Source organism: Grammomys surdaster, unplaced genomic scaffold, assembly GCF_004785775.1.
Source record: "Grammomys surdaster isolate TR1022 unplaced genomic scaffold, NIH_TR_1.0 126660, whole genome shotgun sequence".
In the NCBI taxonomy this organism is placed as follows: Eukaryota; Metazoa; Chordata; class Mammalia; order Rodentia; family Muridae; genus Grammomys; species Grammomys surdaster.
Genome location: NW_021621449.1, coordinates 1251584 through 1278592, shown reverse-complemented (window position 1 = coordinate 1278592; position 27009 = coordinate 1251584). Strand labels below are relative to the sequence as shown.

The window sequence follows — 27009 nt, the reverse complement described above, 5'->3', positions numbered from 1 at the left end:
TTCCTTCCTTCCTTTCTTTCTTTCTTTCTTTCTTTCTTTCTTTCTTTCTTTCTTTCTTTCTAAGATTTATTTATTTATTTATTTTTGTATATAAGTACACTGTAGCTGTCTTCAGACACACCAGAAGAGGACATTAGATCCAATTATATATGGTTGTGAGCCACCAAGTGGTTGCTAGGAATTGAACTCATGACTTTTGGAAGAGCAGCCAGTGCTCTTAACCGCTGAGCCATCTCTCCAGCCCCGTCAGCCTGATTTCTTACAGAGTCCAGGACTACATTTCCAAGGGTGGCACAGCCCACAGTGGACTGTGCCCTTCCACAGCCATCACTAATTAAGAAAATGTCCTTCAGGCTTGCCTACAGCCTGACCTAATCAAGGCATTTTCTTAGCTGAGGTTCCCTCCTTGTGGATGACTCTAGCTTGTGTCAAGCTGACATAAAAACCAACCACCATATTCTGTCATTTTAAATCTCTAAAGCATGCATCTGGATGTGGTGGGAAGGCTCATTTTTTCTTTGTCTTGTGTTTTGAGTCTCACTCCATACCCGAGGCTGGCTTAGTACTTACTATGTAGTCCTGGCTGGCCTTGAACTCAAAGCAATTCTCCTGCCTGAGTATCCCAAGTGCTAGAATTATATGTGTGGGCTACCACAACTACCACCTCACCAGCACCGTGCTGAGTCAGGTCCAGACTTCCCGCTCATGACCTTTGGGCAAATAACCACAGCCCTGACAGACTCATCAAGGAATAAAACAGTCCTCTGTGCTAACAGAGAAGGTGTTTTGGAAGTATCCTTCATACTTCATACTTCTACTATTGAGGGGAAGGGTCAGCAAAGAACTCCGTGGTATGAGACGGTGCATCCCTGTAACCCTATAAAGCTGGCCACAAGGTTCCTTTTTAATTTCCCAAAACCCATGGTAAATACTGGTACACTATGTACCAGCCTCCTAATTTAGCAGCATTTGCCGCTGCCCGCCACACTGCTCCTGCTTTTCCCTTTCGACCCTTTGCCTGGTCCGGGACCATGGAATCTCGGAGTACTGGGGATTTGATTAGATAGATTTATCTGCCATGACTGTTTGGCTGACTGATTTGATTTCCTGTTGCTGCTGCGAACACATGGTTATATGTCGTTGCAGGGAAAGCATTTATAGGTTGCTGCCTCAGACCACCCCTGAGAACGTGAGCAAAAACTTCAGCCAATACAGCATCGACCCTGTCACTAGGTATCCCAATATTAACATCAACTTCCTCCGGCCAAGCCAGGTAAGAGCCTGCTTGTGAGTTCTGTACACTTAGGCTCAGGTTCTGGATGCTCATCACTCTGGTCAATAGATAGATAGGAGTGTGTATAACTGTTATCATACAGTATATATTCCAATAGGAATGAATGTCGCTGTGTTTGTTATTATACAACACACACTAAGTAATCCATGTTGATGCCTCTGTGTTGTTCAAAGTAGGTATTGTCTCCCATTAACACATTCATCACAGAGGGTTAGTCTGTCCTTTTTCTCTATTGGTTGGTCAGTTGTTTTGAGTTTGGGATTAGGGTGGGGTGGACTTGTGCAGTAACCCAGGCTCAGCTGGAACTCACTACATAGCCCAGGCTGGCTCTGAAGTGGCGATTATCCTCTCGAACCAGCTTCCCAAGTGCTGGTTGTGAGCCACCATGCCTGGCTAAGCAGAGGTTTTTTTTAATGACTTGTAGAAGATCAGAAGTCACAAAAACAATAGACCTAGGACTTGACCCACACCTCCTAATTCAAGCCACATGGTGTGGGGGAAAGGGCCCTGGTCACTGCGGCATCACCACCCGTCAACCTGGCACTCAGCCAGGTGGTTTGGCTTTCTCTGAACCTCAGTTTTTTTTTTACCTGAGAAGCATAGGTGATGATGACCCTGCCCACTCACAGCATCACAGTTAGGCAAATGGGCTTTAGAGGGCTCAGACGCTCTCTGCAAGTAGAAGGCGTTAGCCTAGGTTTTGTACTGTGTCCTCCAGAATCTGTAAAGCCGCCTTCTTGTCGAGAGTGGCGTACTTCAGAGCACAGCAGCCCCGAGGAGCAGACTCTTCAGGAAGCAGCCTGCTTCACACACTCGTCTGTATTCTAGAGGCTTTTCTTCTTTGCCTTCTACCTGGTGTCTACGGGCTTCTTGTATGTGTTTGAATAGTTCTGAACAATGCGAAGGTGGGCAGCCCCAGGTCAGAGCCAACTGGCTTACTCTCAGCCCAGCTGCCTGCGGCCAGGTTCCGTGTGCCTCCAGTAACTTCACTCCATTAAAGCTCTAAGGTCGTCATGTAGACTCTGCCTAAGCTTTACCATGGCGTACAGCTCTGCTTAGCCATGCAAGATCCCAACCTCAACCCCCCAGCTCTACCAGAAAGTAAACAGACTTTTACCATCTTGCCTCTGTAATCGTCGATTTGGTCATTCTTCTTTTGAGTGGGGAGCTGTTGTTCAGGGTTTGCTTTTCCTTTCCAACCTTTCAACTTTCTGCCAGGTGCGCCATTTATACGATAGTGGAGAAACAAAAGATATTCATCTGGAAATGGAGAACCTGGTGAATTCCCGAACCACTCCCAAGCTGACTCGCAATGGTGAGTTCCAGTAATGGGCTAACCTGTTTGAAAGAAGTCAAGCCATTGCATGACCACAGTGCTATCAAAGGCCCTGGGCTGCGGCCAGTGGTTTCACCCTCTGGGGTTATTAGATTGCTGCCAGGGTATGTTTCGACTGTCATGACTGGGATAGGTTTGCTAGTGGCATCTAGTGGATAGAACTCAGGGATATTGCTTACACTTTCTGGAATACACAAAACAATCCTCACAGAAAAGTACTGTGGTCTAATATAGTGTGAGAGCAGAGGTAAATTATTGTTGTATGAACTTTTCCTGGGCAGATATAAACAGATATCTGTTTGCCCCAGATAGGAAACCAACAATAGACCAAACTACTGAGACCACTCAAGGGCAGCTCTGTGAACCAGGGAGTTAATAAGCTGACCTGCAGGAACACAGGTGACCTCCAAATGTCCACATCACTGAAAGTCCCACTCCCACATAGATGATGCTTCTCCATAGCTGCGAGGTGGAGTCCTCCCTTCAGCTAACCGGCTACCTTCTGTATGCTCAGCACCTCCTAAGACTATGCTCAGTTGGGGCAGCATTTTGTAAAGCTGGGAGGGAGGTGTTTTCCTCCTTCAAGGGAACATCAACAGCTTGAGGGCTTCAGGCCTTAAGGGATTCTTGGCTGTGATCACGGCTGCTTTGATGAGGACAATAACGGCTGTCACACTTGGAGAGTCAGTGTCCCACAGGATCAGTTACAGATCCTGGAGAGAGTGAGAAAGAACACGTGACAAAGTGCACCCAAGCTCTTGGTTAACCATACACACACCCACGTTTTGGGACAGGCCTTGTAGAAATGTGGTCGGTAGCCTTCTAGCTGGGTCCTGAGAGCACCACCATGCCTGGGCAGACATGAAGGCCATTCTGTATTTTGTGTGTGTGCTGAAGGGCTGTTGGAGATTATCCTTGGAGAGTGGCCTTGAGTACAACTGGTTGGGTCATTAAAACGGACTGAGTAGGGAAATACACTTGGTACAGGGAGACTGTTTAGGAAACAGTTCCATAGTCTATATGTGAGAAAGGCCAGAATCTGGGACTGATCACAGAAGAATCTGAACTTCAGGCCAGGGACAAGCAGCTCTCTGTCCTACCCGTGCCATCTGTAAAGCAGGTGGCCTTGGGCATGGGGGTTAGAACCTCAGAACTTCCGTTTCCTTGCCTTTGATCTGGGAACAACCCTGCTCTGGGGTTGTGGTCATGAGGTCTCTGGCACAGCACTCACCACAACGCTTGGCACGCAGTGGGTGGAAACAGCAACAGGTCTGTCGTTGTTATTCATATTAAAAGTCTGAAGACACCACAATGGATCGGCATGGACAGTTAATTGTCCTGAGAGATACCAGGTAGGTAGTTGTGGTTTGTGCTGCACCAATCCAAACAAGAAGATGGAGGAGGCTGGAAAGGTGTGAGTTCTGTCTTGAATGGTTTGATTTAATGTGGTCGTGAGATGTGGATAGATAAGGAAACCAGCAGCCAGTCTGAAACATCTTCCTGGGGTGTCAACTCCTTGGACAGGGATGGCGTCACTCACCGTTACCGTGTTCGCCTGTGGCTCTGAAGTTGCCCTCATGGAGTAGATAGATATGCAGACATGGGAAACACCGGAGTGGCTCAGTATCAAAGCCAGGAGACGGCAACCGAAGGGGGCCCGTTTGTCGTCTCAGTCTATGCGGCCACTGTGAAAGACTTAGCAAGGTTCTTATCACAGTCATTTTTAATCTGCTTACAAATCTCCAAGTGACTTAGTGGAAAGCTAAATACCAGCTGCCTCAGGGACAGGAACAGACTTCTTGAACAGAGATCAATGCTCACAGGTTCTCTTAAGTGTTAGCAGAACTCCTCATGATGAAGACACGTCAGTAGAAAAAAATGTGTGTGTCTTTGCCTTGTCCTGGTCTCCACATGTGACTGTTTGTAACACAGGTTGCCAGCCTGGGTCCAGGACGGTTGTGGTTGTGGTCTGATTGGCCTTGCCGTTGTCACCCCGCAGTCTCTTCATTTGGCTCTCAGTAGGAACTTAGCAAGGAAGACTAAGGTTTTGTTTGCTTGAGTTTAAGGTACCACAGGAGAAACCCTTTCTAATCTAATCCCCTGGGTGTTGCTGTGGAGGAACCGGCTTCGTCAGCCTGTTGCCAGGCAACTCTCCAGGGAGGTCTTGACTGTTGACAGTGAGGTATCAGCTCCACAGGTGGCACTTTGCCATCAGCCTGTCTCCAGGAGTGCTGCTGGGACATGGCTTCAGAGCAGCAGGTCCTTGTCACTCTGCTCGGAGGTATCTGTCTGGGGCATTGACCCAGGAATCAGATAGGTGGCACCTGAAGTTGTATTATCATGATACCATCATGGTGCCTGCGACATCAACGTGCGCTCTACTGCCTTCTGTTGAAAATAGTGCTGACATTTTGTCCCCACCCTCGGTAATTTTCTCAAACTGCATATTTGTACTGCAGAGTGAACGCTATGTCAGTGCTATGAGGTAAGCACACTTCAGTAATTGTTTTTATTATTTTAGAGTCTGTAGCTCGTTCAAGCAAACTGCTGGGGTGGTGCCAAAGGCAAACAGACGGCTATTCAGGAGTGAACGTGACAGATCTCACTATGTCTTGGAAAAGTGGCCTGGCCCTGTGTGCGGTCATCCACAGGTACCGCCCCGACCTAATGTAAGTCATGACCAATTTTGTGTTTTGTTTTATATTTACCAAGGAGCCCGGAGTCCCTTATGCAAATTTTATACTTTTTCCTGGTATAAATTACATGATAAAATGCTCTCTCTAGAAGGCCCAGATTCTGCCTTCATTATATTTAAAACTCAAATCCCCAAAAAGTTAGCTTTAAAAAAAAAAAAAAGTCACAGCATTCAGAAGGTCAACAACTAGTTTTAACACCCACCTGGGTCTTTTAACTTTGAACAAAGGAAAACTGTTTATTGGCCCCAGGTTGAACTCTTCATTTTTGGCTAGCTCTCTCCCAGATGCTGTTGGTCACAAGGGAAACCTGGCTAGAACACTTGGCTAGCTCAACCCAACAAAAAACAATAGATTCGTACCTGATTTATGATGGTCTTGGGCATTTTCCTTGTTAAAGATTATACTCTCTACAAGCGTTTGCCCTGAGCATCATGAAACATCATCTTACCTGCTGTCCCTCTGATAAGCCATCTCTTACTCATTCCTCTACAGAGTCAGTGCAGAGTGGCCTCAGGTCAGCTTCCTGAACAAAGTGCTCAGATCCCCCCCCCACCCCACCCCCCCAGGCATTAGTTACTGTGGAAGCCAAACAGAGTCAGAGACAGAAGCACAGCATGGTGGATTATCTTGGCTGCCTTTGTTATCATTAGGTCCAGGGTTTGCCTGTTGTTTTAATGATTGGTTAAGGACTCCTAAAAGACATAGCGCTGTTTGTGATGTTAGCAAGCTGATGATGCAAGAGCGAATACAACCAGCCTTGCACTTGGTATAGATTAACAATGAGGACCATGTGTAAGGCTCTGGGTTTTGATCCTCATCGCCACAAGACAAAACAGCTATAGCCAGGCCAGCCTGCAATCCCAGCATTGAGAGGGTTAATTAAGCAGGAGAGTTAAGAGCCTCAGACTGAAACTGTCTTCTAGAAAGAATAAATAAATATGGAGAGGTAAGTGTGTAGACGTTGCCTGGCGGACACCAGGCTTTGGGTTCCCAGGCAAGATTAAAAACAGAGACGTTTTTGATGTAAAGTAAAGGACTCTGATGCACGTCCAGAAGTCGGTCAAAGAGTCAATGAAAGTCATGGGGAAGGGCGAGGAGGGAGAACAGCCGAGTGAGTGGCAGGACAGTGTTTCTGGACTGAGGTGTGTGGGGAAGTGTGTGTGCTGTAAATCAGGTCTGTCTCAGGGAAGGCAAGGAAGAAAAACAAGTAGTGAGGTGGACTGGTCGGGTGGAGCTGAGGGTCCTGTTGGAACACCCAAGCGTAGCCTGAAGAAGGCCTGGGGAGAGGTCAGAAAGCCCTCAATGCCTGATTCAGCACCGTCCGAACTGTATTCAAGATGAGTGTTCAGGCTTTAATAGGCTTAATCTAAGAGAAACGTAATTTGTTTTAAATGGAAAAAAAAAATTCCCTGAGGTCAAAAGGTTAACACAAACTAAGGGCTGCCAGAATAGTGTGAAGTCAGCTGAGGGAAACCTCAGCGGTCACTTCCTTAGTAGCTAGAGCTTACAACCTGGGGGAGGGGGTTCATTAGTGGAGATGGGAAAGCTCAGGGGATTCAGCAATGGAAAAACCTGGAGGAAGGTTTTAGAATTTCCCCGTAGGAGAAAGCTGAGTAAAATTTACCAGAACAGTTGGGGCAAGTGACAGCCCTAGGACATGGAGAACTCTGTCCAGACAGGGTCGTCATGTCACTGTCAGACATCAGTTTCCTTTGCGCTATGGACAGGTGTGCGGGAACACACATTAAGGAAGTTCCTGTCCTGAGCTTATGTTACAGTAAGAAGCTGGTGTCCCTGGAGGATGCAAGGTTCTCTACCATCAAGTTGTTTCCCACATCCCCCCCAACCCCCCCCCACCACATCTTCTCCCACATCCCCCCTCACCCCATCCTTATTTTTGAGGTAGAGCTGTAGTTATAAGCTGTACAATTCCTTAGTCAGGAGGAAGACTGGGGGTCCAGGCAAACTGATCTGTCCCCTGATCCAGGGATGATGCTGGACTCCGTGGACCTTAGCCTACAGGCTGAGATGGTAATGGCACAGGGTACTGTGTTGTGGTTTGAGGACAGTTAACCCAACCTGATCCTTTTTTTTTTTTTTCCTTTTGTCCTGTCTCTTAGAGACTTTGATTCTTTGGATGAGCAGAATGTGGAAAAGAATAATCAGCTGGCCTTTGACATCGCTGAGAAGGAACTGGGCATCTCGCCCATCATGACGGGCAAGGAGATGGCTTCAGTGGGGGAGCCGGACAAGTTGTCCATGGTGATGTACCTCACGCAGTTCTACGAGATGTTCAAGGACTCACTCCCCTCCAGCGGTGAGCTCAGGGGTGGGGTTTTGGCCTCCTGCTGCCTGCGCAGCAGGGAAGCCTCTAGAAGCTTGCTTCACCCGACCCTTCTCAGCAGTGTGTTCCTAACCATATGCTGTTTTCAAAGTCTCTCTCACTCTATGAGTGTGCAAAGCCAGTCAGTCTGAAGCTTTTCTCCTCGACTCCGCCAGCTTCCCCCAGCCTCTGTCAGATTCATCCCCTCTGCAAAAGTAACTCCTGATGGACTTGTGTATTGTAATACTGCTTCTCTTTGTAGCACTCTGCCCAAACTGCAAAGAAGCTTCCCAGTCCAAGAGCTTTTCTCATTTCTTTCCTATTTTTTTTCATTTGCGTGCATGTGTGTGTGTGTGTGTGTGTGTGTGTGTGTGTGTGTGTTTTTTTTCCTAGGGTCTCATGAATATCAGGTAGCACCTTACAACTGAGCTACATCCCTGGGCCTCTGTTTCTCGTCTCGCCAGTGCCCTGCAGTGACGTCTCTTGGTGCTCCCTCTCCTTCACTGCTGCTTTGATTCTATGCTTTGCTGGGGTCTCAGCACCTCTTTCCTCTCTTGCTTCCCTTGTAACTTTTCTCTCTTAGAGATTCCCAGAGATATTTTCTTGGTCCTTAGCCTGCTGCCTCGGCCAACATTCCATAGGGCTCCACAAAATATTTCTGTTGCACCCTGTTCTGGGTTTCCTTTTCTGTTGCTGGGATAAGAACTATGACCAAAAGCAGTTCAGGGGAGGAGAGGGTCCGCTTGGCTTACACTTCTGGGTCACAGTGCATCCTTAAGGGAAGTCCGGGTGGGAGATCAGTCAGGAGCCTTAGGGCAGGAACCACAGAGAAACACTGTTTGCTGTTTCCTCACAGTTTTCTTATACAGCCCAGGGCCGTCTGCCTAGGGATGGTGCCACTGCAGTGGGGCTGGTTCCTCCTGCATCAGTTAATAACCAGACAGCCCCCTCCCCCCAGCCCAGTCTGACCTAAGCAGTTAGTCAGTCAAGGCTTTCCTCTCAGATCTCTCTGGGTTATGGTAAGTGACAGTTAAAGCTACCTTCGACACCGCTATGGTCAAACGTTGTGCTTCAAAGTCTTGGCCACAGAGTCTGACCTAGGGTTTGTTCCATGATTTCTACATGTTCCACCTTGGGCAGGCTCTCAAATTTCCTTACATTTCAGTCTCCCTGTGTAAAAATAAGAGTGGTGGCTACAATAATACTGTGCTGTACTAAGAATGTGTTATACTAAGAACTAGCCAAGTAATGTTAATGGCTCATTATCATTTCCAGTTACTACACTCAAAGTTGCTATTGCTAGTCATATAATATTAGAATACCAACCAGCAAGATGGCTCAGTGGGTAAAGGTGCTTACCATTAGACAGTAAGAACTTGACAACCTGCGTTCAATCCCTGGACCCCACAGAAAGCAGAAGGAGAAAACTGATTCCATAGAGTTGCCCTCTGACCACCACACAGGTTGGAGCCATGTATGCCCGCCCCCCAGAAGATGATGAAGATAAAGAAGAGGGAGAAGAAGAATTAGAATCCACAGTTAACTGTGCCCTCCTCCCCACAGTGTTCAAGCCCCTATATCATTATAGGCACCTGTGTCTTTTCCTAACTGGATATGCAGTTTTCACAACACAAACCCTGAATCCCCAGTAGCCCTTTTCATTGAGAGCCCCTCTTCAGACACAGTTAAGAACATGGCCTCTGCTGTCCCCTAAACTGGCGGCCCCGTGTCTTGTATCTCTCAGCTCTCTACCCCAGCCTGAAGGTTTTTTTTTTTATCAAAATTTAACTTGGGCAATCTGCTATGATGGCCACAGGCAGAGTCCAACCTTTACAAAGCAGAGATGTGGGCTGCTGCACCTCAAGTGTAAGGAGTGGCGTTGGTTTTGTGTGTTTTGATGCAAAGAAAGTGTCTAGACCTAAGTGTGCATCTTTGTGCTGTTTCCTAAGGAGGCACATGCTCTGTCTTAGTCGGTAACCCACTAGAGATCTGCGAGCTTCCTTCTTGCCAGCCCCTTATAAGAGAGCGTAGATCTCAGGGCTTTGTGGCACTGCCCTAAGTAAACGTTATTCTCTCCTGTTCACAGACACCCTGGACCTGAACGCAGAGGAGAAAGCCGTCCTGATAGCCAGCACCAAATCCCCCATCTCCTTCCTGAGCAAACTGGGACAGACCATCTCTCGGAAGCGTTCACCCAAGGTTTGTGTACACCAGTCACATTAATAGTGGCGTCAGAGCTAATGGCCAAGGAAGGTAACCAGGCTAATGTGTGTGTCTTCTCTTGGTGCAGGATAAAAAGGAAAAGGACTCGGATGGGGCTGGAAAGAGGAGAAAAACCAGTCAATCAGAAGAGGTGAGATTCCTCGTAGCTTGTGTCAGGTCTGATGGACTAAGTTATCCTTTTCAGTTTGAGGGTTTGTATGTTTGTTTAATGTGTCCATTTATTTGTTTGTATGCCTGTGTGAATTTATGTGGATCATATATGTGCAGCTACCTGGGGAGGCCAGAGGCCATCAGATGCTCTGGAACTAGAATTACAGGTGGCTATGAGCTGTCTCCTGTGGGCTCTGGGGATAGAACCTGGATCCTCCGTAAGTGCAGTAAGCACTCCTAACCACTGAGCTGTCTCTTCGGCCACCTGGTTTAAATTATTAATTCTGAAGTTACTACTGCTATACCTTTGCATAATCATCTCTTAGGAGAGTCTCTGTGTGCTTTTGCCTTCACTGTATTTTCCAGAAAGTAGCAAGGAATGTGCACATGTGTGTGCTCAGACGTTCTCTTCATACAATCACACATTTGGCAGAGCACGCTGGCTTTGCCGAGATCTGGTGATGCCAGCGCAGGTGTGTGTGCCCCATTGGTGCCTTACATCCCAGGGTCTTGCTAACTCTTCACATCAGAACTTTGCAGAGTGCTGTTTAAACAACTTGTAGCTACTGTGCAGTTCCTGCCCACACGTTGAGAAAAGATTATCAGAGGTTTCCCATGACCCATCCTGACCCTTGGGTGCTTTCTGCTGGGCAGGAGGAGCCTCCCCGGAGCTACAGAGGAGAAAGGCCTACCCTGGTGAGCACTCTGACAGACAGGCGGATGGATGCTGCCATTGGGAACCAGAACAAAGTAAAGTACATGGCAACCCAGCTGCTGGCCAAATTTGAAGAGAATGCACCTGCTCAGTCCACTGGCGTGAGGAGACAGGTAAGCCCTAAGCCCAGCTCAAGAATGGCCACACGGTACAGGAAGGAAGGTCTCAGTGCAGCAAGATATATCATGCCACAGACCCCAGACTCGTGGGCCGGGCATGCTTCTGTCTGAATCTTACACGTTCATAGCTGCAGTAGCTTCACTTCAGGTTCAAGGAATCTGTGACCAAAATCAGTAGAGAGATCCAAAATATGTTTCTATGGATGCTTATAAACACACATATATGTCACACATGTACACACTTGAATTACAAAAGAAGCGTGTAGCCAGCGTGTGGTATGAAAGCAGCACTTGGGGAGCCGAGGCAAGAAGATTATGGGTTCAAAGCCAGCTTGGCCTACATCATGATACAGCTCAAGAAGAGAAAAAGAACAGGGCTTATTGGAGAAAATCTGCCAACTGTCGTAGAGGTGACTAAGACATCTACCATCTGTTAATTTTGCCTCATTTCTTTCTGGACTTTTTCGGGAGACATTTTTATTTTCATGCTGGAGACCATTCTGGGGACACGCTTCCTTTTCTGCCTTTTGTTTTTTGACCATGGCATACCCTGGTGTCTCCTCAGCTCACAGGTGTCTTCAGGGTGTGTGCACGTTGCTCTTCTCCAGTTCTAGCTGTGGTGGATGCTTTAGTTGCTTCTCATCCTTGATAAGATACAGTCTCAGGGATGAGCCTGCTCCTGTGAGCTAAGATTCTCTCCCAGGAATGTGAGCCCTTAAGGTGCTCTCCTTGAGCCACATGAGAGAGTCCAGCAGCACCTGGCCTGGAGTGGCCACACACTGTCTTGTCTCTCCTTGCTCCTCAGAAGTCATTAAACTTCTTTAAAGAGAGGGGCCCGGCGTTTTCGAACTCTCTGAAATGTGTCACAGCGTTCCCTGATCACCTGAAAGGGAATAAATAGGAGAATGGGCTCCGTCTCTCTTCATCTTCTCTGTGCTTGTGCTAGCTCCTGTGGGGCAGGCAACAGCCCTGCGTTTGCTTCTCCTACCTTGCTTCAGGTGGAGACCCCTGTCTTTTCTCTTTGTGTCATAGCCAGGATGATAGTTTACCCTGGAGCCCTCCAGTCGAAGGCTGCTTTCCTCATTCATGGGGGAATTAATTTTCCAAATCAGGTAGTAGTCTAGACCCTAGAGAATTCAGGCTTGGAAAAGTATAACAACAACCACAGCTTGTCGATTCCCGCTTTCTTCTGTTTCTGTGATTGCTTTTGGTTTTGGGGATGCCATTGTCTTTCCTTTATTAATGTAACTTTGTAAGAGTTAACTTGGCCTGCCCACCCTTCACAGTTTATAGATGTGTGTCTGTCCTCCACAGGTACCTTTCTGTGTCTTCTACCTTAATGTATTTTATTTTGTTTTGTCTCCATGTCCTGCCCCTACTCACACCTGGCCTGTGTGTGTCATAGCCAACACAAGAGCGTGGGGTCAGCCAGCCGTCCTGCTGCCTGCCAGAGCAGGGTCGCCCTGCTCCCATCCCCCAGTGGAAACAGGTAAAGGAATTGCTGGGGTCTAGAATGGGCTGCCACTGGCCTTCCAACCCCATCCCTGCTCTTGGCCCACCTGAAAACCTAGCTCACCAGGGCAAGAAGGCCCTAGACTTCGAATAGTGACTTTGGGAAACATTTGACAGACGGTGTTGGTCTGATTCCGTGATTGTATTAGCCCCCTGGGATTTGAGGAGTGTCTCAGGAAGGCTTTTGACATGGTGTTGAAGGTAGCTGGAAGGATGTGGGAACTCGTCAAGGTATGGCACTGGAGACTTTGGGTCTTTGCTCCCAACTTGGCTTTTTAGTAGTCCATCTCCAGGTGACCTTTGTTCTTCGTGAGAACTAGGGAAGCAAGGCTTTTGGTTTGAGGCAGGAAATATGAAACTAGTCATGAGCTATGCATCTGTTTCTTTCAGACCTATACAAAATGTTCATGGGTGGTTCCCCACCTGCCTTAGGATTCTGTCCGCATGTTTTGGTGAGGGGCTTGGGAGCTGTGTATATATATATGTATATATATAGCTCAGTGGTAGAGCATTTGCCTAGCTTCATGAGACTCTGGGCTCCCTCCTTAGTACCACCCCCAAACCAACAAAACACTTCATCTCAGGACTTCTGGAAAACTGTTTATCATGACAGTCAGGAAAAGGAATGGTCCACGCGTGGGCAAAAGGGAAGACTGGTCAGTCTGTGAGAAGCATCTGCCGTTCATTCCCCATGGTCACAGTTGAGCAGTTTATTGCTGGGGTTGGGGGCGATGCTGGATGAGTTTCCAAGTAGCAGGTGTCGTTTCACTCGGGTAGGGCGCTGAGGTGAGGCGAGCTGGTCCTGCGGTCCTGGGTTCCGTTAGCCTCTCGGTGGCCAGCCTCGGCGGCTCTACTGCTGGGAAGTGCTGAGGAACGCTGAGTTGGATGCTAACTGAAATTGCATTTTAAAGAAAATGCTTATTTCTAACCTCATAATACTCCAAGTGAAAGACAGGGTCCAGGGAGGGAGAAGGAAAATGCTGGAACAATGTGCAAACTCACAATAGAAGGTAAACTTCCTGCCTCCGTAGGAACTACTTACAGAGGGAGGCCTTCTGAAGGATGTCATCAAGAGTTTGTATTTTACCTTTCTTGTCCTTTGCTTGAAGTCTTGATGGAAGGGAATAGGTGAATTCTAAGCCAGAGTTTCAAACTGTAAAGTCTTATCCTTCCTGGAAAAGAACTGAGATTAGGATAGAAGAATAGAAGAGGAAGGTCTGGTGTCACCTGTGAGTGAGGACATGGGTGGCCCTGTGTTCGGTCTGGGCTGGTGCAGCTTTGTTGGTTGTGCTGGGAAGGAGGGGGCAGTGTATGTGGCTCAGAGTCTGCTGGCTGGGTCTCGGCCTCTGTGTTGGTGAAGACAAGTCTGGCAGTTTGGAAGGTCACCAGGCACATGATTCTACACAGGCTACTGGTGGAGCCCAGTAGCCCAGTAGCGTTGTGCCAGGTCCCATGCAGGGAGATAAGCGCCTTGGTGACCGTCAGCAATGAAAACACTTTAGATCATCAGGTCCTTTAGGCTACATTGAGTCATGAATTACACTAAGTACCCGCAGAGGTGGTGCCGACACACTGTCCCTCACATTCTGTCCCTGCAGAATGTTGAATACTCTCATTCATCATTTGCAACTCTAGGTTTGGTCCTCTAGGCGACTATCTACTGAAAGCTAGCGATGTGTTCAGACCCTCCAGACAGTAGGGACTCAGAGCAGGGGGTGTCTGGGCCACTGCTGGCTGGCCACTCATCTCCACCAGGCAGAACCTCACTGTGACTCACCGTCTGTCTCTTGAAGTGGTTCTCTACTGAGGCAGGAGGTGTGGCAGGCGTGGTATTCCTTGGCAGAGTTGGCCCGAGAACCTGTTCCGACTTAGGTCATCGTGTGGAAGGAGGAAAATGGACAACAGCTCTGCTTGCCAATGGCTTTGTGCTGTTCTTTCCAGTATAAACACTGCAGCTCGTCCTTTGCCCTCCCTTTCCTTTTGATCTGAGAAGTGCATCCTGCAGACAGACGGCACACGGACCAGCCTAGCTTTGGAAGCAGATTGTCATGTGAGGTGGGAACACACAGTGGAGATGTTTTTCTGACCTTACAGCTGCCACACCTTCCCACCCCACCCTCTTCCCCGTACAGCAGTCGGTACAGGAAGCTGAGAATCTCCTGGAAAGTACCAGAGAGTCCCTGAGTAGTGTGTGTTTGTTTCTCAAATACGGAGAAGCATCTTTTGAGAACCACGGACCAACCCACAAAGAAGGGGGTATGTGGTACAGGCAGGATGAAGGATGAGCTTGCAGTTAATCTGTAGAGCCTGTTTCCTGGCATTTCTGTGTAGTTTTTAGAACTGTTGAATGTGAGAGAGGGGCTTAAGGCATTGATGGAATGTGGCCACAGGAGGCTTAGTGGGAACTTGCTTTGCTGTAGTGTAATCTGGTGTGCATAAGTCATGTGATATCCCATGGGGTCATCTACCTTTTCCGTCTACTTACAGTCAAGCCCATTTTGGGGTGCCCATCTTTTCTGATAAAGCCCTTGATCCTTGACATTACAGGGCATTAAACCAAGGATTCCCCCACCCCCAGCTGTTTAGTGACCTTTGCTTGAAGCTCTGGTCCAAGATGAAAAACAAGAGACTTGATAAGTCACCCTGAACACAGTTAGGTACTATGGAGGGTGGTCAAGGAAGGGCCATCTAGGGATGTTTTGCAAATATGCAAATGCTCCTCATCTCTCCCAGGGCAGTCTCCACCCGTTTCAACAATGTTCTCTCTGTTTGTGTCTGTTGGTGTAAAAGCGACGGGAAAAGGAGTGCTCTCGGACCTGCCCCAAAAAAGTGATCACTCTCTCTCCTCCCCCTACTCCACCTTCCTGCCGGGCGCGCAGTGGCCAGCAGGTGACCCTCTGCATGCTCTATGTCCTGTCTGTCCTGCTACCTACGCTACAAATGTAGGGACCAGCTCAGTCACCCCTCTTTTCAGTGATACGTTTTTAAAAGATGACTTGTAGCAAAAAAAAAAAACAAAAAACAAAAAAAAAACCCAACCTCATTGCTACAAGTGAATAATTCCTGTTGGGACCTCAGGTGAGGGCCCTGTGCATTCAAATCCTGCATGTACTGGTCTAGTCCTTATCATGGGAGGACAGCCACAGACCAAAGCATAGGCTATACTCACTTCAGATCTAACATCTGTGAGTTCCAGGAGGCACACATTTTTATGGGACTGCACTTGAAGTAGCTATGTTTCTTTTGCTGCCTTATGCAGTGTGGTTAAGATGTACACAGGAAAGCCCCGTGTGTCCTCCCTGCATGGGTTTGGTTCTCCTGACACTGACAGCCTGGCTTATACAGCTTCTCCTAACCCAACCCAGCCACCCATTCACTCCTCAGGCAGACGGCTAAGGAACTGCCTCTGAAACCCGCCAGCCACATGTGGCTGTTGACTGCACAATCACACCTATACTGTGTGCACACAGAATGGCTGCTGACCTTTGAACTGAAACCCTATTTTAAAAAAAAAAATAGCCACTTCTGAGAGCAGGCTCTTTGAAAGGATATTTTCATAACGAAGGTAGCCTACCTCAAAGGTGACCACTAACGATGCATCTGGTTTTACAGGCCCTCCTCCTGCCCCTGGGCCTAAGAACTGAGCCGTGCTGGCCCTTGTTGACTGCCCTGTGCCTCCTCTAAATAAGGACTCACAGTTCGAGCATTTGTTCTGCCCCTCAGTCTCCCAGTCAGTCCCCACAGTAACTGTGGAGCAGGTCCCACCGTCATCTTCACTTTACAGTCTGAGGTGTAGGGTGGAGAGGCCGAGGAGTTGTGCAAGACGGCAGGTGAGCAATGGCCCCGAACTGAGTGGGAGCCGAGAGATGTCTGGAGGCCAGCTCTGGGCTCATACTACCTGTGGCAGCATGTCATTGGCACTGGGCATTCATTTCCTGAGGATGGACATCTCAACTTTAGTGGTTAGTATGGTCCTCCTGTCCCCACTGTTGTCACCTTAGTCCACTGAGGCAGCCTCGTGCCTGTCCTAGGATTTCCCATGATCCTCTGTATTAACTGAGAGTGCCTCCTGTCTCCACACGCGTCTCCCGCATTCCTGGTCCCCACCCTAGAGTCTCCTCTGCACACTGTAACAGTCCTTTGTTCATCCGGTTTCCATCTCTCCACCATTCCTGCTGTGGAAAGCTTCCCTGCCAAGCCGACTCCCCTAAGCCTTACACTGCACGCCTCCGATCTTACACCACTGTGTGAAGGACACAATTGTTCCACCTTTGTACTAACCGCAGTTCTTGGTCTGTGGAGGGGGCCTCGTTGGAGGCAGGTGGGCAGAAAATTGTCCCAGATCGTGGAACTTGGTACAGGTGGGGTTGTGGACAGCTGGTTAGGGAAGTCTGGGGCCTGGGATATATGGAAACGTGAACCCTGAATTCTTGCCTAAATCTCCCACCTTTACCGAGTAGGTCCAAAGAGAGTTGGGATGGAGCTTAAGTTTTGATTTTGTTGCCAACAGATGTACAGGAATCTTCATGCTGACAGCCGTGGCAAGCAGATCCCCCACCATGAGAGGGTAAAAGCATGAGCCTGCAGCATGGGATGCTGAGCGCCGACCCTTGGGGCACGCTGTGTGGTGGGGCAGAGGGAAGGCAGCATGGAGAGGAGTCCCTTCTCCTAGCTTTTTGCACACTTGTCACCCAGCCAAGAGCCAGAACTCTGCTAATAGCATTGTCCCACACGACAGCCTTGACGGCAGAGTGTCCATCTGCGAAGCATTCAGACTGGATGCTAACCCTGGTGCTTCTGTAGTTGCAGTGGGCCGTAGCGACTTCCCAGATTTGTTCTCCTATCCCATTCCAAGACCTTATCACTTCTTCCCTCAAAGTAGACAAGGGTAGCCCAAAGGCATTGGTAATTGGGGAGAACTCGGGATGTGACAATGGATGTGACAGCCTTAGGTCTTGAAGAACTGAGGCTCTTGACAGAGTTTGGGGAAGAAGTCAGATAGGAAGGATCAGGAGAAGCAGCCAATGGCAGGATGGGTGCATAATGAAAAGCTATAGCTGATCTTTTCTTTAAAAAAAAACAAAAAACAAAACAAAACGCAGAGATGTCACTGACTAAAATGGGCTATTTTTTTCTCAGTGACTGTGGTGATGAAGCCCCCTAGCCTGCCTACTTTGTGAAGCTTTTTGCATTGGTCCTGTCCTTAAGGACCTGCAGTGAGCTGGTGTCTCACAGACCCTGGTGATTCCACAGCTGCCTTCCTCCTGCCTTGGCTCTCCGAGAACTGCACTGGGGACCAGGCAGCAAGCTGGGACACATCTTGGGTCCACTGGGAAACAGGCAGTAGCACCGTCTTCTCTTCCCTTGAACGAAACTACCAGCAGGAGAGGGTTGAGAGGGGAGGTGGGACTGGCTGGCCTCTGCTTCTCCCTGTCACCAGCACCACGTTATCTGCCATTTGGTAGGGAAGTTGATGTCAATTCTGTGTCCACAGCCTTTTCCTTCCTTCTTCCCAGACTCTACCATAGTCCCCTCAGAGGCAGGAGAGCAGGGTAGCGTCCTAGATTCTGAAGCATGCACACTTAGTGAGGTGTTGGTGGTTTTTAATAAGCAGCATCTGCAAGGGAAGTGAGGAAGTTTGTGAGTGAAAGGAAGCTTGGCAGGAAACTGAGGTGCAGGACACAGTTGCCCAGTGGGCACAGGATGTGCCTAAACGACACTGTGGCATGTGGGGACTTTTGTTTTTCCCCAGGAATTGGTGTGTATAGATCCTCAGTGTGGGGCTCAGGCTAGATACTGGGGACACCACTTCCATTCTTTTCCAGGACTTCTCTCCCACCCCATAGCCCCGCCCGTGCACGCCCTTACTCTCTGTAGCTCTCCTTCACTCAGTTCCCGCACTGTGACTGCTCCACGTTCCAAGTGGTCAGTCATCTCGTTCCTTTTGGTGACTGGTACTCATCCACAGAGATAGTTGCTCCTTGTCCTGGGTTCAAATGACTGACACCATCCTTGCGCTATACTCAGGGCTTGGAAGCTGTCGACACCTGGAACGCCCAGATATCTGCCATGCTGCCTTGTCGCTGCCAGACCCTGAGATGTCAACTGAAGGGATGCAGTGGCTCTCCCTGGAGTCTGAGCAGCACCTCTATCCCTCCCACCTTGTAGATTGTATCTGGAAGTATGGTGGGAAAACTAAGGATGTCCATTACCTCATTCCCCTCTAGATCAGAGTTGCTGGCTACATGGGCCAGCACTGAGAAAGATCCTGCCCGCTGTTGCTGCAACAGCTGAGGCCAGCGTAAGAAAGACAAGGGGCATTTAGATCTAAGTCCCTGGATCGCGCCCTCAGTTTCTCTGGCTTCTTACCAAGCAGAACAGCCATCAGAGCCAAGCAGAGTGTAAATGGGTCTTCCCTGAGCTCTGGCATTAGGAGGTGGAGAACGCCTGGGCACTGTCCACAGGACAAGGTCATGCCCTGAATACTGGCAGAGGACAGTGAGGGTCCCAATCCTACTCTTTGCTCTGTCAGGAGAGACCTAGAATGACCATGAGGTGTCTGCTAAGGGAGAATCCCTGCGCAGGTCAGCAAGGGCCCTGTGAAAAGCCAGTGGTGAACCTAGTTAGTAAAAACAGCAAGCCAAGGTGCCCTGAGTTTTCACAGGTGCTCATAGCTCAGAGATGTGCTGCACGGCCGGCCTAGCGGGACACACTGGGCAAGCAGGACACATTGGGCAAGCGGGAAGCAGATGGGAGTCATAAATGAAGCTCATTTCCTTCTGGGAATCGGAAGACCTGCTTTTATTTACCACATATATTCTGCAGTTAAACAGTAAAACCATCTGACACTCAGATTCCCTGTTTGAGGTATTGACTTTTAACATGTACTTTGCTCTTTTTTCTCCGCCTTGTATTTTATAGCCAGAGCCCGAGCCTTCACGTCGATTTTTTGTTGACCAGTGGGAGCTCTCCCTTAGTCTCCGCTCCTCCACCCGCCCTGCCTCTCCCTCCTCTGACTCCCTCCGACAGGTAGCATGGCCTGGACTTGACAAAACCATATTCTGCAGCCTCTGCTCACTCTACCTTCACAGGTGTCACCCACCTGAGGGAGCCTAGGTCTCCGCCTTTGCCTGGCTCCCCAGAAGCTCTCTGTGTGTGTGAGGGCTGCCACAGACACCTATGTTAAAGAGGCTGCTAGCACCTGCTGTTAAGCTGTGTCCGATAACTGATAGCATTTGTCAACCTTGGACTGAAGACTGCGTTTTCTTAATCACATGCTACAGAATTTGAACCATGCCGTCACTAACTCCTAGTAAAATAGTGAGCACACAACACTCTCGGTGTTCCTTGTAATCGTGTGTGGAATGAACCCTGCTTTATCCTGGGTGGCTTCGATCCAGTTCCAAGGACTTTGTTAGGGATTGGAGAGTCTGCTGCCTTTGCCTGTGCTTCGTATTCTTAGCCAGTGTGTATATGTGCAGGAGCGCATGCATGTGTGTGGTGTGCAGTGGGGTGAGCCCAGCGAGTCCTACACTTCGACCCTTCTGGGAGTGGGAAGAAGACTGCTTTTCATGCCAGAAACAGAACTTGAGTCCATCTCTCTGGCAGGTGCTTGCCTGTGTTGCTGCATCACAAGAGCTGAATGACAAATGCCCCTGTGCACGTAGCCTCAGGTCATGGCTGCTGAGATAGGCCCCCCTCCCCCGTCAGAGAAGGGTCCTGGGTGCGCACAGTGGTCCAAGGGCTGCTGTGTGCTGGGCACTTAGTCATCTTCTCTACAGAGTGAAGAGAATGTGACTTTCGGATCCTGTGAGGGAAGCTCTCAGAGGAGCTTGGCTTTCATTTCTGCTTTCCTCTACTCTTTGTCTACCTGTCCCAGGCATGTGCTTCTCAAAGTCCCTAGTCTAAGAGACTTCTTTGTCTCTGTTACTAATGGACATATGTGGGATTAATGGCAGGTGAAGCCAGCCAATCCTAGGATGTCTCTTTAGTTGAGCCGGAAAAATATGGATTCCAGACTCGGTTCCAAGCAGGCCTTAGCTGAGCCTAGTGAGAAGTATTCTCAAGTGTGAACATTCCCAGACTTACAGAGTTGACCCCACAAAACCTGCACATAAGCTGTTTGGACCAGCAGCCCTTTTACATGTGGCTTTACAGGTTTGTCCCTTGAAGCCACTTACTAGGGAGTTGACGTCATCTCTGGGATAACGGTACCTGCTGTAATTCTGCATCCAAATTAGTGACACTCCCACTTGGCTGGGAGCCTCCTTTACTTTCTGCTGTGAGAGGTGTGGCATACACTGTCTCCACCCAGAGTCCTGCCTATCACATCTCTAAAAGACTCCCCACAAGACTGACTATAGTCCCAGGACAGGATCCAAGCTAGGCCACAGGGTGCCAGACCTCTGTGAGCAGATGACCGTGCAGACATGGGCATCTCTCCTGTCTGTTTCTTCACTGTTACCAAAAGGGAGATTGCATTAGTTTGATCTGTGTGTGTCGGGAAAAGGATTAAACTATCTCACTATATAGTCTAGGCTAGTCTTGAACTCATGGCAATCCTCCCGCCTTAGCTTTCCGAGTGCTGAGATTACCAATGTATGGCACTACACTCTGCTTTGGATTTTGAGTTCTTTTGTTGTTCATCTCTAAAAACAATTCCTCCAGGGCCAGAAACCTTCTGATTTCCTGAGGCAGAATGAGCAGCTTCCTTTAGGGTATAGCTTGTGATTTGGTGTCCCACCTAGTCTGGGAGAAATCCAGGCTCCACATTTGGATAAATGAGAATTGGCTTTCTACTCTCAAATACCACCCACCCCCTGCCACCTGATATTAGTGGGGAAATGGCCAGGGAGGCTTCTTCCCAGAGAGCTCAGGATGGTCTGTTGCATGGAGCAGATGCTGTGGGTCGGTTTATGAGGCAGGGGGTTACCAGCAATGCCAGAACTCTCTTCACAGCTGTTGTCCACATGGGACATCAGTATCTGCAAAACTGCCTGGTTTCTTTCTCAGCCTGAGGCAGTCAGCTTATTCCCAGTGCACACTGGACCTTCTCCTTGCCACCTGCCTGGAGTTGACGACCCTCAGACTCTCTGAGCACCCAGGATGCAGGCCCCACCGTCTCTTCCATGTTTGCTTCCATTCTGTCTTCTACCTCCCTATCTCCAGAACTGGACTCAGAAAAACATGAAGGACCAAGGTCTTCCCTGTGGAAGATTGTCTCCACTGCTGCTGCTCATGTGTGTGTGCTCACCACCGTGTGGAGCCTGGCACAGTGTCGCGCTCACTGCCCAGTTTCTGCTTGTGGGCACCGTGTTGGCATGGTTTGTGGTTGCACTGTGTATTTTACACCCGTCAAAGATTGTTTTTTCCTGTCGTCTCCTTAATTTACTTTTTTCCTTCTCATTTCCCTTCGTTTCCATCATTGGGTAATCTCCAACCAATAGAAGTATATAAAGATGTACACGGGCGGAGTGAGCTCATTGGCTGAGCAGATAGCCAATCAGCTTCAAAGGAAAGAGCAACCCAAAACCCTTCTAGACAAGAAGGAACTGGTAAGAGACATTCCAGGGGCACTGTCTCTAGTCATGGCACTATGTCGAGTGACCCTCGCCTGCTCTGAGGGTCTTAACTGATTTCTATAGCCACCTGGATTGCCACCTGGTAGCTTTCTTGAGTTGGTCTCAATTTTGATGACCGAATTTCTAGGACTGTGGTAGATATTTAGAATGCTCTGTGGAAAAGCACTTTCCTCTTTAAAGATGGTCCCACTACTATTCAGGGAATGCGTACACATGAACACTAAGTATATGTATATTTAGTCTATGGTCTGCTTGTTATGCAATTCTGAAAGCTTGGCTCTTTCATCAGAAGCATCTCATGGTTGCTGAGTCTCACACGTTTAGACCCCGGCTTGTACTGAGGGTCCTCAGGCTGGATTGTGGAGTCAAGCTACTCCCAGAGCCTCTCTTCGGGAGAGCCACAGATAGAGAGACTGTTTGTAGTTGTTTAATACCTGTGGTCTGCACCCATGTGACCCGAGTCATCCTCACACAGAGGCCACAAAGTCTGATATGCTTCTCCAACCACCGCCCTACAGGGTTCCATAAAGAAAGAGTTCCCGCAGAACCTGGGGGGCAGCGACACGTGCTATTTCTGCCAAAAGCGGGTGTACGTGATGGAGAGGCTGAGCGCCGAGGGCAAGTTCTTCCATCGCAGCTGCTTCAAGTGCGAGTATTGCGCCACCACGCTGCGCCTGTCAGCCTACGCCTATGACATCGAGGACGGTGAGTCTCTGCACATTGGTCACAGCAGCAACCGTGTGCATGTGCCACCCCTTTCTCCTTCCGGGCCAGAAACCTTTGGGCCTTGCCCCATCTCTCTCTTCATTTTCTCTATACTAACCTTTCTCAGCCATCTCTTTCCTTTTTTTTTAAATTCTGAGACTCTTTAAAAATATTTCTCCAGTCACCAGACTTTGAGAGTGGTGACTCCCTGACTTCCCACACTTTCTTACCTTACATTAAACTCTGGAGGCTACAAGGGGACATGATAAGGGTACTTAGAACTCATGTTTCTTGCCTTAGATGGATGACAGCAAGCAAACTAGAGCCCAGGCTTCTGTCTTATGGAGCGGATTGAATTGCCCAAGCTTTGTAATCTCTGTCCGACATCAGCATCTCATAGCCGGAGGCCCAGGTCTGCGGCTGTATCTGTGGAAAGACCTTGGTTAGAAGGAAGAGAAGTGCACCAACAAATAGCAGCCAGCTCGTCCCTCAAAGGCCATCCCTATGTGGCGCTGAGGAATTTCATGGAGGGGGGGGGGGTCGCATTTGTTTAAAAGTAATAAAGAAACTTAGGTGAGCAGGAGAGGAAACTAGATCCTCCCACGGATGACACTGAGTCTGTGTCTCAGTGGGTGGTATGGCAGTGGGAGTCATATGATGAAGTCACTTCAGTCAGCTAGACCCTCCTAAGAGTGAGACTCAGGCAGCCGTGGCTGTCACAGAGGAGAGGCAGGAGCCAGGTGGTGGCTCCTAGCATAGCAGCCTGTGGCCCTTTCCTGCATTAGCAAATCCACTGCTCAGCCAGGAGCTGAAAGAGTTGCCCGTTCGAGGAAGATCATCTGTTAGGTTTTTGGTTCTGTTCTTACTCTCCAGACAGCACCTTTGACTCCAAGGAGAGGGGTTGGCAGGTGGGACCCCTACCTCTTAGAACTGTCCTTGATACGCCAGTCATCTAGATTGGCCTTCTGTCTTGCAGTGTGCCTGGAAAGAATTCCCTCAGGGTCTAGCCAGTTTGTCCGTGTTCATGGTTTTTCCCTTAGAGATATGCGCACCCTCACCTCATCCTCTTGAGAGTGTAGATGAAGGGTAAATCTGCTTCTAGAGGTCATCACCTTCATAAAAAGTTCTATTTTGGCTCATGGTTTGCAGGTGTTAGTCTGTGGCCCAGTGGTCATCTGTCTGTCTGTGACAGGGCAGCATGTGGTAGGACTGTACAGCCGAGCAGAGGTGCTCACCTCAATACCAGGAAGCTCCAGAGGGAGAAGGGACCAGAGTCCCACAATCCCCTTCAAGGCACACCCCAACAACCTAACTTCTCCCAATCGCTGAAGGCACAGCCTTTTAATTTTTAAGTACACGGGCCGGCACATTTGGTGGGAACAGTTCACTTGAGGCAATGCACACTTCCATCCTCTAAGACACTCCTGGTGCCGTAGGAGCTTGCTTAAGGCGTCCCCTATCCAGAAGACACTTTCCTAGTCATGCTGAAATGGGCTTCGTGGCCTTCCTGTCTCCACATGCCCCCTCCTCAGAGGTCTCTGCAGTCCTCTCTGGACATCCACCAGCCATCATGTTCCAGTTGCCCTGCCTGCTACAGTTGTGCACATGTAAGCCACGCGTCGTCACCATCCAACTAAAGTTCTCGTCTGCCTCAATGGAGTCACTCACATTAAATGACACTGGCAATTGAATAAATGCCACACACCTGTGTCATCCCACCTTGTCCTTCAGTGTGATTGTCAAGATAGCTCAGTCTAAGCCAGGTGACGGTGGTGGTGCACACCTTTAATTCCGGCACCCGGGAGGCAGAGGCAGAGGTATTGCTGTGAGTTCGAGGCCAGCCTGGGCTGCACAGTAAAACCGTGTCTTCATCTAGATAATCTCCAATCCGTCACTTTATCGGGTCCTCTATAACTTGTGATTAATCCGCAATGTTAGCCTGACTGGCTTTCCTGAGACTGGAGCCGTAGTGCAGTGGCAGACAGTGCAGGCTCTGGAGCCAGTCTCCTGTCTGCGATGCTCTGACCATGGGGAACTTGGGCAGGCAGCTTAGCCTGGCTGTGCCTCCCTGTGGAAGGATAGTAGCAGTCTGTACCTCTCCGGGTTGTATGAACACTAAATGAATGGATAGATATAAAGTGGTCAGAATTGTTTCTGGCACATAGAAAACGTTAGATTAAAAATTAAAGGTTTTTTTTTTCTTTTTCAAAAAGCAAAAGTAATAAAGTTGAGTTTGGGAAAGAGAATAAGAAACTACATTAAAGCCAACTGTAGTGGCACACTCCTATAATCCCAGCACCTGAGAGGCAGAGGCAGGAAGATCAGAGGTTCAAAGTCAGGATGGGCTACATGAATCCATACCTCCAGAAGAGAGAAGCATCAGTGATCAGTAAAACACACATAACTCATGCCTGTGGCAGTGAACTCTTTCACCAGACAAAGTGAGAGTCCTGTTCCTTTCCTGTGGGAGGAAGCGAGCCCCAAGAGGCTAAAGAGTCTGAAGGTTGGCGTCACACTTAAACTGAGATCTCACATTTCAGCTGTGCACTCGCATCATGTACTGCCTTCCCAGAGAAAGCAGTTTTCTGGAACATTCTTGGAAGTTACCTTTTGGCTGGGATCTCAGCCTAATTTCTGAAACTTAAACCCTTGTATTTTGTTACGATTTGAATAGGTTCTAGCACTGGTCAGCTAGGAGTCAGAGGTTGCGATCTGGATTTCTGTCTTAAAAAATAAGCAATAATAAGCAGTTAATGTTCTTGAATTATAAGCCTTAGGCCAGTGAAATGGCTCAGCAGGTAAAGGTGCTGTGGCCAAGCTGATGACCTGAGTTTGATTCCTTGAGAACCACATGGTGGAAGGAGACGCTCAGTCACTAGCCAATGGGTCGTTGGAAGGCAGCTAGTTCATGGGAGTGCTAACTTCGTCAGTAGCTTAACTCACAGATAGATAAACAAGTTAGTGGCATTATTGGGTAGCAACAGAAACTTTAGGAGGTGGAGCCTGCTGAAAACTGTAGTCACAAGGATGAACTCTGGGAATGTACTCGTTCCTGGCCTTTTCCCCATGCTTTCTCTGTTCCTTGCCATCTTGAAGGAGACATCTCTTACCCCACCACCATGATGTCCTGTGTCAGCAAGGCCCAAAGCAATGGAACCAGGTAACCTTGGGCTGAGGCATCTGAAATCATGAGCAAAGTAAACATTTCTTCTTAGTTGTTTTCCCAGCTTTGACAAAGCTGACTTAACATAGTAAGAAACATAGATAAAGGCATATGTCAGCTATTTTTTATAAATGAAGACAGTGTATTAGGGGTCAGGCAGATGGCTCGGTGGGTAAAAGCACTTGCTCTGAGGATCTAAGTTTGAATCCTCAGTCCCCACATTAAAAAAGCCTGGCTGGTGGCATGTCCTTGTGACCTTCCCTGGAAATGGGAAGCTTCCAGTTCAGTTGAGAGACCCACCTCAAGACAATAAAACAGAAAGCAAAAGAGGGGAATACACCCTGGTTTTCCTGTGCATTCATTCACCTGGACACTTAATGTGTGTGCACCATGCACATACAACACAGGGAGATGTGCCCAGGTCACCAGGGAAGAGGAAAAGGGAAGAAGAGCTGCTGCATGCCTTTGTTTCCTCTGCCGTGTCTGTCCCCTGGGTTTACCTTTGTTGGAGTCTCTATTGACAGTTGACAAGGTAACACAAGCGGCTCCTGATGTTAGAGGTCAGCTTCGGATCCTTGGCCTCTTCGTTTGTCCCAGCACTTGGGTTGGGAAGGAGAACGGGTCTTTCAAACGTTTTTGGCCTCACTCTCCTTGGGAGATAGCATCACATCACATAGGACTCAGTAAATGCCTGTAGATGTGGCTGAAAGCCCTAGTGCATCGTGTTTGGCCCTGGTGATATTGAAGCACACCCTGGGTTTTATTCAGTCTGTTGATGATCTGTGGAAAACTTCTTGTTGTTGTTTTATGTGAGTGTGTGTGTATGTGTGCCCACGTGTGCATCCGTATCAGCATACACGCCACAGCCCATGTAGAGTCAGAGAACAACTTTTGGGAGTCACTTATCTCCACCCACCTTGCTGAGGCAGGGTCTCTGTTACTGTTTCTTCTAACTCACACCGTACTTCAGGGTAGCTGGCCCACAAGCTTCCGGCCAGTTCTCCTGTTTATGCCTCCCATCTGTCTGTAGGAACCCTGGGATTGCAGGGTCCCACCACCACGCCCTGCTTTTCTCCAGGGCCCTGGGATTGAAGTCGGGTTGTCTGTAGCTATTACCTCCAAGTCAGCTCTCTAGTCCCTTGTGTTACTTTAAGCACGTGTTATTTTAGATGCTGCCTGCCTTGGACCAACC

At 48.7% G+C, this 27009-nt stretch overlaps 1 protein-coding gene and 1 long non-coding RNA gene across 3 annotated transcripts in view; one reads left to right on the top strand and one right to left on the bottom strand.

Moving 5' to 3' along the window:
• The window catches only part of Mical3 (microtubule associated monooxygenase, calponin and LIM domain containing 3), a 179644-nt gene that overhangs the window by 81104 nt on the left and 71531 nt on the right, over nt 1–27009 (top strand). For both annotated transcript variants that reach the window (XM_028761152.1, XM_028761150.1), the window contains 8 exons: nt 1147–1273; nt 2513–2609; nt 5152–5299; nt 7447–7643; nt 9736–9848; nt 9940–10002; nt 10677–10850; nt 22468–22654. In XM_028761152.1, the coding sequence (XP_028616985.1) occupies nt 1147–1273; nt 2513–2609; nt 5152–5299; nt 7447–7643; nt 9736–9848; nt 9940–10002; nt 10677–10850; nt 22468–22654 (1106 nt within the window). The remainder of the gene's footprint in view (nt 1–1146; nt 1274–2512; nt 2610–5151; nt 5300–7446; nt 7644–9735; nt 9849–9939; nt 10003–10676; nt 10851–22467; nt 22655–27009) is intronic.
• On the bottom strand, nt 13011–14376 carry LOC114615421. The gene is made up of 3 exons (XR_003710466.1): nt 14146–14376; nt 13456–13540; nt 13011–13260 (listed from the first exon to the last, which is right to left on the bottom strand). It is a non-coding gene; the product is annotated as an uncharacterized LOC114615421 (long non-coding RNA).